At 40.4% G+C, this 12,244-nt stretch overlaps 1 protein-coding gene and 1 pseudogene across 11 annotated transcripts in view; both read right to left on the bottom strand.

Annotated features, from left to right (window-relative positions):
* The window catches only part of GOLGA4 (golgin A4), a 114,599-nt gene that overhangs the window by 62,294 nt on the left and 40,061 nt on the right, over positions 1-12,244 (bottom strand). For all 11 annotated transcript variants that reach the window (XM_059077226.2, XM_067005687.1, XM_067005688.1 and 8 more), the window contains 3 exons: positions 10,436-10,750; positions 6,671-6,718; positions 5,335-5,391 (listed from right to left, as the gene is read on the bottom strand). In XM_059077226.2, coding sequence (XP_058933209.1) covers positions 5,335-5,391; positions 6,671-6,718; positions 10,436-10,750 — 420 coding nt within the window. The remainder of the gene's footprint in view (positions 1-5,334; positions 5,392-6,670; positions 6,719-10,435; positions 10,751-12,244) is intronic.
* Positions 8,685-9,115, bottom strand: LOC136794918 (ATP synthase F(0) complex subunit C2, mitochondrial pseudogene; annotated as a pseudogene).

Below are 12,244 nucleotides of genomic sequence, written 5' to 3' on the forward strand. Positions count from 1 at the left end.
AGATTTTTTTTTAATTAATTAATTTATTTATTTTTGGCTGTGCTGGGTCTTCATTTCTGCGTGAGGGCTTTCTCTAGTTGTGGCAAGCGGGGGCCACTCTTCATCGCGGTGCACAGGCCTCTCACTGTCGCGGCCTGTCTTGTTGCAGAGCACAGGCTCCAGACGTGCAGGCTCAGTAGTTGTGGCTCATGTGGCCAGTTGCTCCACGGCATGTGGGATCTTCCGAGACCAGGGCTTGAACCCATATCTCCTGCATTGGCAGGCAGACTCTCAACCACTGTGCCACCAGGGAAGCCCTCTTATTCAGATTTGATGGAGAAATTAAAGCCTTTACAGATAAGCAAAAGTTTAGAGAATTCAGCACCACCAAACCAGCTTTACAACAAATACTAAAGGAATTTCTCTAGACAGGAAACACAAGAGAAGGAAAAGACCTATAAAAAACAACCCAAAACCATTAAGAAAATGGTAATAGGAACATACATATCAATAATTACCTTAAATGTAAATGGATTAAATGCTCCAACCAAAAGACATAGACTGGCTGGATGGATACAAAAACAAGACCTGTATATATACTGTCTACAAGAGACCCACTTCAGACCTAGAGACACATACACACTGAAAGTGAGAGGATGGAAAAAGATATTCCATGCAAATAGAAATCAAAAGAAAGCTGGAGTAGCAATTCTCATATCAGACAAAATAGACTTTAAAATAAAAACTATTACAAGAGACAAAGAAGGACACTACATAATGATCAAGGGATCGATCCATGAAGAAGATAAAACAATTTTTTTAAATATTTATGCACCCAACATAGGAGCACCTCAATACACAAGGCAAATGCTAACAGCCATAAAAGGGGAAATCAACAGTAACAATCATAGTAGGAGACTTTAACACCCCACACTCACCATTGGACAGATCATCCAAAATGAAAATAAATAAGGAAACACAAGCTTTCAATGACACATTAAACTCAATAACTTAATTGATATTTATAGGACGTTCCATCTGAAAACAACAGAATACACTTTCTTCTCAAGTGCTCATGGAACATTCTCCAGGATAGACCATATCCTGGTTCACAAATCAAGCCTTGGTAAATTTAAGAAAATTGAAATCGTATCAAGTATCTTTTCCAACCACAACACTATGAGACTAGATATCAATTACAGGGAAAAAACTGTAAAAAGTACAAACACATGGAGGCTAAACAACATGCTACTAGATACTGCCAAGAGATCACTGAAGAAATCAAAGAGGAAATCAAAAAATATCTAGAAACAAATGACAATGAAAACACGACAACCCAAAACCTATGGGATGCAGCAAAAGCAGTTCTAAGAGGAAAGTTTATAGCAATACAATCCTACTTCAAGAAACAAGAAAAGTCTCAAATAAACCACCTAACCTTACACCTAAAGCAATCAGAGAAAGAAAAAAAAAAACCCTCAAAGTTAGCAGAAGGAAAGAAATCATAAAGATCAAATCAGAAATAAATGAAAAAGAAATGAAAGAAACAATAGCAAAGATCAAGAAAACTAAAACTTAGTTCTCTGAGAAGATAAAACAAAATTGATAAACCATTAGGCAGACCCATCAAGAAAAAAAGGGAGAAGACTCAAATCAACAGAATTAGAAATGAAAAAGGAGTAGAAAAAACTGACACTGCAGAAATACAAAGGATCATGAGATTACTACAAGCAAATATATGCCAATAAAATGGACAACCTGGAAGAAATGGACAAATTCTTAGAAAAGCACATCCTTCTGAGACTGAACCAGGAAGAAACAGAAAATATAAACAGAACAATCACAAGCACTGAAATTGAGACTGTGATTAAAAATATTCCAACAGACAAAAACCCAGGAGCAGATGGCATCACAGGAGAAGTCTATCAAACATTTAGAGAAGCGCTAATACCTATCCTTCTCAAACTCTTCCAAAATATAGCAGAGGGAGGAACACTCCAAAAGTCATTCTATGAGGCCACCATCACCTGATACCAAAACCAGACAAAGATGTCACAAAACAAGAAAACTACAGGGCTTCCCTGGTGGCGCAGTGGTTGAGAGTCTGCCTGCCGATGCGGGGGAAACGGGTTCGTGCCCCGGTCCAGGAGGATCATGCATGCCGCAGAGTGGCTGGGCCCATAAGCCATGGCCGCTGAGCCTGTGCGTCCGGAGGCTGTGCTCTGCAACAGGAGAGGCCACAGCAGTGAGAGGCCCGCGTACCACAAGAGGAAAAAAAAAAAAAAGATAATCTCAATAGATGCAGAAAAAGCTTTTGACAAAATTCAACACCCATTTATGATAAAAACTCTCCAGAAAGTAGGCATAGAGGTAACCTACCTCCACATAATAGAGACCATATATGACAAACCCACAGCCAACATCATTCTCAATGGTGAAAAACTGAAACCACTTCCTCTAAGATCAGGAACAAGACAAGGTTGCCCACTCTCACTGCTATTATTCAACATAGTTTTGGAAGTTTTAGCCACAGCAATCAGAGTAGAAAAAGAAGTAAAATGAATCCAAATCGGAAAAGAAGAAGTAAAACTGTCACTCTCTGCAGATGACATGATACTATACATAGAGAATCCTAAAGATGCTACAAGAAAACTACTAGAGCTAATCAATGAATTTGGTAGAATAGCAGGATACAAAGTTAATGCACAGAAATGTCTTGCGTTCCTATACACTAATGATGAAAAATCTGAAAGAGAAATTAAGGAAACACTCCCATTTACCATTGCAACAAAAAGAATAAAATACCTAGGAATAAACCTACCTAAGGAAACAAAAGACCTGTATGCAGAAAACGATAAGACACTGATGAAAGAAATTAAAGATGACACAAACAGATGGAGAGATATACCATGTTCTTGGATTGGAAGAATCAACGTTGTGAAAATGACTATACTACGCAAAGCAATCTACTGATTCAATTCAATCTCTATCAAACTACCACTGGCATTTTTCACAGAACTAGAACAAAAAATTGCACAATTTGGATGGAAACACAAAAGACCCTGAATAGCCAAAACAATCTTAAGAAAGCAAAACGGAGCTGGAGGAATCAGGCTCACTGACTTCAGACTATACTACAAAGCTACAGTAATCAAGACAGTATGGTACTGGCACAAAAACAGAAATACGGATCAGTGAAACAGGATAGAAAGCCCAGAGATAAACCCACGCACATATAGTCACCTTATCTTTGATAAAGGAGGCAAGAATATACAATGGAGAAAAGTCATCCTCTTTAATAAGTGGTGCTGGGAAAACTGGACAGCTACATGTAAAAGAATGAAATTAGAACACTTCCTAACACCATACAAAAAAATAAACTCAAAATGGATTAAAGACCTAAATGTAAGGCCAGACACTATAAAACTCTTAGAAGAAAACATAAGCAGAACACTCTGACATAAATCACAGCAAAATCCTTTTTGACCCACCTCTTAGAGAAATGGAAATAAAAACAAAAATAAACAAATGGGACCTAACGAAACTTAAATTTTTTGCACAGCAAAGGAAAGCATAAACAAGACGAAAAGACAACCCTTAGAATGGGAGAAAATATTTGCAAATGAAGCAACTGACAAAGGATTAATCTCCAAAATATACAAGCAACTCATGCAGCTCAATATCAAAAAAACAAACAACCCAATCCAAAAATGGGTAGGGCTTCCCTGGTGGCGCAGTGGTTGAGAATCCGCCTGCCGATGCAGGGGACACAGGTTCGTGCCCCGGTCCGGGAAGATCCCACATGCCGCGGAGTGGCTGGGCCCATGAGCCATGGCCGCTGAGCCTGTGCGTCCGGAGCCTGTGCTCCTCAACGGGAGAGGCCACAACAGTGAGAGGCCCGCGTATCACAAAAAAAAAAAAAAAAAAAAAAAAGAAGGGTAGAAGACCGAAATAGACATTTCTCCAAAGAAGATATACTGATTGCCAACAAACACATGAAAAGATGCTCAACATCACTAATCATTAGAGAAATGCAAACCAAAACTATAATGACGGGCTTCCCTGGTGGCACAGTGGTTGAGAGTCCACGTGCCAATGCAGGGGACATGGGTTTGTGCCCCGGTCCGGGAAGATCCCACATGCCGTGAAGCAGCTAGGCCCATGAGCCATGGCCACTGATCCTGCGCGTCCAGAGCCTGTGCTCCGCAATGGGAGAGGCCACAACAGTGAGAGGCCCGCGTACCACAAAAACAAAAACAAACAAACAAAAAAACCCACTACAATGAGGTAGCACCTCACATGGGTCAGAATGGCCATCATCAAAAAATCTACAAACAATAAATGCTGGAGAGGGTGTGAAGAGAAGGGAACCCTCTTGCACTGTTGGTGGGGATGTAAACTGGTACAGCCACTATGGAGGACAGTATGGAGGGTCCTTAAAAAATTAAAACTAGAACTACCATATGACCCAGCAATCCCACTACTGGGCATATACCCTTAGAAAACCATAATTCAAAAAGAATCATGTACCACAATGTTCACTGCAGCACTATTTACAATAGCCAGGATATGGAAGCAATCTAAGTGTCCATCAACAGATGAATGGATAAAGAAGATGTGGCATACATATATATACAATGGAATGCAACTCAGCCATAAAAAGAAACGAAATTGAGTTATTTGTAGTGAGGCAGATGACCTACAGCCTATCATACAGAGTGAAGTAAGTCAGAAAGAGAAAAACAAATACTGTATGCTAACATATATATGTAATCTAAAAAGAAGATTCTGATGAACCTAGGGGCAGGACAGGAATAAAGACACAGACGTAGAGAATGGACTTGAGGACACGAGGAGAGGGAAGGGTAAGCTGGGACGAAATAAGAGAGTAGCACAGACACATATACACTATGTGTAAATGTAAAATAGATAGCTAGTGGGAAGCAGTTGCATGGCACAGGGAGATCAGCTCGGTGCTTTGCAACCACCTAGAGGGGTGGGATAAGGAGGGTGGGAGGGAGATGCAAGACGGAGGAGATATGGGGATATACGTATGCATATAGCTGATTCACTTTGTTATACAGCAGAAACTAACACAACACTGTAAAGCAATTATACACCAATAAAGATGTTAAAAAAAGAACAACAACTAGGTCTGCCTGGAATTCCACCAACAGATGTTAGGGAAACCACACAAATAAAAACTATAAGAATTGATCCCTGTTCTTGTAGCTTGGACTGGTTAATTTTCGCTGTAACTAATGTAGTAGATATGAAACTATCCGAATACATACAATAGTTCTGATAAATATGAGAGATTTAGTTACTCTTCTCAAAGAACTAGTCACAACTTACCTCTCTTAACTCTCCAATCCTCCGAAGTGCTTTATCCTGACTCTGACTTAATATACCCTTTAATTTAAAAGGAAAAAGAAGCTGGTTCAAACAACCACATGACATAGTAGTGAAAAGCAAGTTTAAAAGATCACAAATCATTGAATTTTATCTCCAACACCCTTTACTTTTGCAACTATGCAACCCAAACTCTCTACTGCCACCTAGTGATAGAATTATGTAATCTCGAAATAAAAATCCATAAAACAATTCATAGAAACACAAGCAAGGTACTCACAGAATTTAGGAATAAAATGACCTTTTGAGAATGAATTTATGGAATATTACTAGTACAATGGATTAAATGAGAACTACCCCCAATTGCTACAGACCACATGTTTAAGAAAATATTAAACTAAAAACTTTATTTGTAATAATCTAATTTTCACACGTGTTATGGACAATTAGAACACTGAATCAGCAATAAGTAACTGGTGTTATCATTCTCAATTGATTATATTCCAGACCAAAGCCAGAAAATCTAATGTTGTACTCAAAGGAAACTAATATTTATGGCAGATTTGGTATTTTAAAATAACGTACCCAGGGAAATTAATTTTACCAAATCTCACTTTACAGATAATTTCCTGGTTATATAATTAGTGTCTTTAAATGGGAGAAGACGCTAACTGTTTTAAATGACTTTTACTGTAACAAATAAGACTATCTGCATTTTATAAATAACACAGCACCATGTGAACTGGAGTGGGTATTTCCCCTTAGCTCTGACATGTGAATTATCACCTGAGATGCCTGTTGGGAAATTTCCAGTCATGAACAAGATGACACAGAGGAGTGGAGGTGACTCACCAGAAGAGCTATAATAGCTTCTTCTCACCACACACTTAACCAAGGGCTTTACAAGCAGCACCCTCAGGAAATAGAGAGGATGCTTATTTTTGGACCCTGATATAACCAAAAACAGAGATCTCTGCAGGTATTTAAAAAGTAGAAGGGAAAGCTTCGAAGTTGTACGTCTCTTTACCACTAAAACAAAGATGCACCCTGCACACTGGCACACCAAGAATGATGCTTGAAAGAGGCAAATATGCCTTAAATCCAAACCTCTTACACACTGCAGGGATCCAGAACTCAAGGAAGCCCATCCCTACGAGAGGTTAAATATCTGAGATTTCTCAATCATTCTCTTTATCAAAATCCCCAATGGTAATACAGCTTAAATACTTTGGTCATATGAAGAATTATTAAAAGTGAGCATTAGAACTATCTTATTAAAAGATCCTTTCTATTTTTAAAATTATATATGAATCAATATAACAGCCAACAAATCACTTACTTGTAGCTTTTTCTTCTCTCTCTGAAGAGTCTGATAAGCTGTAACAAGCTAAAATAGAGAAAAAGTCACTAATAACATCAGTCATTCCCACAAAAATGCAATTAATTATTCTAAACTCTGCTAAAACATCTCATTATGAAAGGCAGAAAATAAATCAAAGTAACCCTTTTATAGACAATTCAAACTAATTAGATGTATATGCAGTGGAAACTAAATAACAGAGGAAATGTATTTCTAAAAATAAAATGTAATGATTCTATAAAGAAAGATATTAAATCTCCATTTGATTTCACCTTACACACACACACACACACACACACACACACACACACACACACACACACACACACTCACCTCTTTAAATTTCAGTACCTAATTTATAGGCGGGGATTAGAGACAACTTGCTTAAAGGTTACTCAAACTGTGGTCACAGATCAATACCATTGGCAAAAGCATCACCTGGGAGCCTGCTAGAAACAGAAATTCTTGGGCCCTGAACTAACTGAATGAGAAGCAGAGGGAGGGCGGAGAGACAAAAATCTGTGTTTTGACTCTAGCTCCTCAGGTGGTTTTTTGCTTTGGGCTATAACAAACCATGTAACTGATCTCTAAAAGCTCCTCTGGTGTAGGACCTGTGACTGTGGCTCTATGAAAATCTGAGAGAAGCAACTCACAAGCAGCAGCGGAAAACTGCTATGTCAGGTCCTAAAGAGATATTTAACCTGAAAATGATATTTAAACATTCTAGCAAAACTTGATGCAATTACAGAGTAATAAACCTTTAAACCAACCTATCAATTATATAGCATTTCTCATCGGAAGGCTAAGCACATGGCTCCACCGCATTATTTGGACCCACTTGAGAGGTGCTAGCGGGCTCTGAAGAGACGGGTTGCAGCTTCAGGAGAAAGCACTCCCGATTCTGGCCTTGCCATTTTCCTTGGAAGGCTGCTGTGTGCCCTCGAATGTGTCTACTGATGTCTTGAGTCAAGAGGCAGGCAGCAATGGAAGGCGTGTCCAGTGATAGGGATAAGGATGTAAAAAACCAAAATCCGGCCTTAAACGAGGATCCTCCCCTTCTTATTACTTAAGACCAGTTAGGAAACCAGGACTCAAGGTGGGGGTGAGGGGTGGGGGGAGGAGTGGGAGTGGAAGAGTAACACAACAATCAGATGGCACTTACACCACTACCATCCTAGGTACCTACAGTGGCAAGGAAAGGAGGAGACAAAGACAATGGGCTCTTTTCATCCCTAAAAAGCCGCACAGCTTTACCTGAGGTAGTACAGAATAGCGGAAACAACCAGAAAGACCTAGAATCAATGCAGAGTCTGTCAACTGTTACCTGTGTGACTATAAGCAAGTTACTTAATCTCTATGAGTAACTCTCTATGAGTCTTTAATCTCTACTCTGCTAATAAATAGCTAAACATTCTAGCAAAACTTGATGAAATTACAGAGTAATAAACCTTTAAACCTATAAATTATATAGCATTTCAGAGCTAATAAATAGCTACTTCACAGAGATGGTGCAAAATTAAATGGCACCATAAACATAAAATGCATAGTGTCTTGTACATTTAAATACTAACTATACGGCTGCCCAAGCTTCAAACTTAAAAGCCATGGGTTAGTGAAAATAACATAGATCTAAACAAACAAATTAAGGACCATTATTAACTTTGATAGAAATAAAAAATAAAATTTTTTTTTTTAAATTTAAAGAAAAAAGTTGCCTGATTCCACATGTGCCTTATGAGATACATGGCCTTAATGCCCTGTGTACATCTCTGGGTTCCAGCTAGCCAACAGATTTTAACCTAATAATTCCTTCCTATTTTCTCAACACTTTGTACTTTTTTTTTTTCTTATTAATACAGTATTCATTTGTCTTCCCTCTGTCAAACACTGAGCCAATCACTTTCTCCAGGCTGCCTGGGGAGGTACAGGAAAAGGAACATACAGGGCAGACGAGACACAAGAGAAAGAACTATGGGAGGTGGAGATGGCTCCTTCACATGGCGAAGAGGATGAGAAAGGCCAACATCAGGCAAAAGAGCCCCATGGCTTCCAAGAGTGCAGAAGCCCAGAATGGCACAGAAGAAGAGCTGTTGCTTCAGAGAAGGGTTCCTGGCATAACCAATGATGAGGCTACCAAACACAGTCCCAATTCCAGCCCCAGAGCCAGCCACCCCTACTGTGGCAGCCCCAGCCCCAATGAACTTGGTTTTCCGTGTCAATGTCCCTTGAAATGGCACTGGTTTAGAAGGTGTGGCTAGGAATAAGTGAGGTGGTCAGGGGACTCGGGGCTGCCAAGCTGCTGTGGCTCTCATCTGTCAGTGTCTCCTGTTGTATCAGCATCAATGTAGACAGTGATCAGCTCAGTAGTGGAGAGGTTCTCTTGATCAAGGAGGGGGTGGAGACGAACTTAGCACAAGCGTACATTTTCAGAGGATGAGAGGCCACGGCAGGAGAACTGGTCCCAGTGCAGAGAAGACAAAGAGGAGAACACTTTGTACTTTTAAAAAGGTATTTTATATATTTCATCTAGGAGGTTTTTTTGTTGTTTTTGGCTGCAGGGTAAAACTACCCATATTACAGCTGAATTGAAAACAGAAGTAATAGCTAACCTTATACTCTAACCTTGAACTTTATTATTCATTAATTAAAATTAACTACAATGCTGATTTATGAGCATTAAGACAATAAAACATTATGGGTTTTTTTTTTAAATTTATTTATTTTTTATTTATTTCTGGCTGTTGGGTCTTCGTTGCTGTGCTCGGGATTTCTCTAGTTGCAGCAAGTGGGGGCTACACTTCATTGCGGTGCATGGGCTCCTCATTGCAGTGGCTTCTCTTGTTGCGGAGCAGAGGCTCTAGGTGTGCAGGCTTCAGTAGTTGTAGCACGTGAGCTCAGTAGTTGTGGCTAGCAGGCTCTAGAGTGCAGGCTCAGCAGCTGTGGCGCACGGGTCCAGCTGCTCTGCGGCACGTGGAATCTTCCCGGACCAGGGCTTGAACAAGCATCCCCTGCACTGGTACGCGGATTGTTAACCACTGCGCCACCAGAGAAGCCCATGGGGTTTTTTTTGGTGTTTGTTTGTTTGTTTGTTTGTTTGTTTAAAAAGGAAACCACGGGCAACTTTGTCCAGAAAGGCTTTCCGGAGGAGGAACGTTTTAACTGCACAGGACAGCGAGGGCAACTAATACAATCAGCCCAAACGGAAGGCGCCATGTTCCTAAAGGAATGAAAGGAGCAAAGGAGCAGCACCACTTCCCTCCTCTCTTAGACCAAACATTGTCAAGGGGTCCAGCAGTTAAAAGATTCACTTGAGGCAAATTGTAAATGAGAATGCACCAAATGTGCACATATCTGGGGTCAGAAATAATGGAATCTGGTTGGCAGAAGAGGTCATTGTGGAGCCACAACACTTAGAAGATGAACACGGGAAGGGATGTGAGGAGGAAAGACAATGAACTCTGAGATGGGTGTCCAAGCAACCCTGGAGAGAGGGGCACAGAATGTGAGAATCAAAAGGCTACGGGCAACAATCTGCTCCAAAATTTTACTAGGAGTATTGTCAAAGGGCCTCAGTACCACTGAAGGTCTTTAATTAGATATTGCCACAAACTATCCCCCATCAGTATCCAGCGTAGCCAGGGAATCGACAGTTCAGCCAACGACAGGCATAAAGACCAGAGAGTAATATGAATTAGAGAATATGGGGAGGAACTTTTCATACCAACAAAAAAGTCATGCTCCTACCTCAGAACATTTTCCTTTGTAGCCATTCAACCTTCGTTCCATTCTTCGCAACCACTGGATCAAATGTTCTTTGCTGAGACTGTCTAAATTCCCTAGTGAATCTTCAGTCTCACTCTCCATATCAGAGGGTGGATCAAAGGTGGCAGCAGAAAAGTCCAGGTCAAGTCGATTCAGGGACTCTCTAGAAGACGTTCGTACCAAAGACTCTTTAGAGGAAGATCGGAATAGAGATTCCTTCATTGGACTCCGAAACAAAGACTCCACGGAAGGCACCCGGAGTTGGAGCTTCTGTGCAAAAGACTGCATGTCACCTGACTGCAACCAAAACGCATCAGAACACATAGGTTAAAATACATATTTAGACTTCTATAATTCCCTAATCACCAGCAATAATCTATAGAAAGCTAACACATTTAATTTATATTCCTGACATTTTACACAATACACTGTTTTCTGAAAAACAAGAGACACCTGTTTATTTGTGAAAAGGCACTGGACCTAGAGTCAGAGGACTGGGGTGTAGGTCCCAGGTCTGTCACCAAGCAGTGGAATGACCTTCACTAAGTCACTTCCCTTCAGTTTGCACATCTGTAAAAAGAAAGAAGCCATACTTTCCCAGCCAACCTCACAGGTGTGCTGTGAGATCTGTCCACTAAGCTGTAAGATGCTTGGAGGCAGTGGTCATCTATACCACCAGTATACACCCAGTGCCTAAAATGTGGGTATGTACTGTGAAGTGTGTGGCTGCATTTGGAGTCTGCATGAAGGCCTGCGCAGCTTCCTCATCACTCTTCTCGGGCAGAGGATAATGTTTAGTGAACCCATTTTGCTCAATAACAGAATGCCAGGCAGAGCTGACTAGGGATATACAACTCTGCTCTACTTACCACTGTCTACCGGCAATAAAAATAAGCATTAAAACATAATGGAGGGGGCTTCCCTGGTGGCGCAGTGGTTGAGAGTCCGCCTGCCGATGCAGGGGACACGGGTTCGTGCCCCAGTCCAGGAGGATCCCACATGCCGCGGAGCAGCTGGGCCCGTGAGCCATGGCCGCTGAGCCTGCGCGTCCAGAGCCTGTGCTCCACAGCGGGAGGGGCCACAGCAGTGAGAGGCCCTTACCGCAAAACAACAAACAAACAAACAAAAACTCATGGAGGACCATTAAAGAGTCTGAGCTAGAGTCCCTCTACACGGATCAGTAAGTCTGATGTTAGAAACAGTGATAAGCAAGAGCTGTTCTCTCAATTAGAATATTAATATTAATAATGATGCATTATTTTGAACAATAGCAATGGAAAATAATATAATTCAATAACCTGCATTATTGTAAGCTGCATTTTTTTTGTTCACGTGACAGCAGTCAGTACTTGAGGTGTTTCCTAGAAACTCATTCTCATTAGTGCAATAGGGTCACTGCAAGATCTCAAAGATGCCAGGAATGAAATGCTCAGGGGAGACTGAGGTCATATATAGGCAAAGATTACAGGAAAAAAAAAAGATTCTCTTTAAGATACAAGAAAAAAAATCAGACCAGGAATACTTTACTCATAGATTTTAGAGATTTAATAATAGTATTTGGCAAGCTGGGAGTACGAGGGGCCGACCCCCTGCATACACACAGATTTATCAAAGGACATTCATAACAGTAAAAAGTGGTAACAACCCAAATGTTCACCACTGGAGGATACATTATATAAACCATAATGTATGTAACAAGGTTCAAGACATACTATTAATGGGAAAACTCAGGTTAAAAAATAACACATTCACTGTGAACTCATTTTGATTTAACGTAATTACATATACTTT

This window comes from Kogia breviceps, chromosome 10 (genome assembly GCF_026419965.1).
Source record: "Kogia breviceps isolate mKogBre1 chromosome 10, mKogBre1 haplotype 1, whole genome shotgun sequence".
Taxonomy (NCBI): Eukaryota; Metazoa; Chordata; class Mammalia; order Artiodactyla; family Physeteridae; genus Kogia; species Kogia breviceps.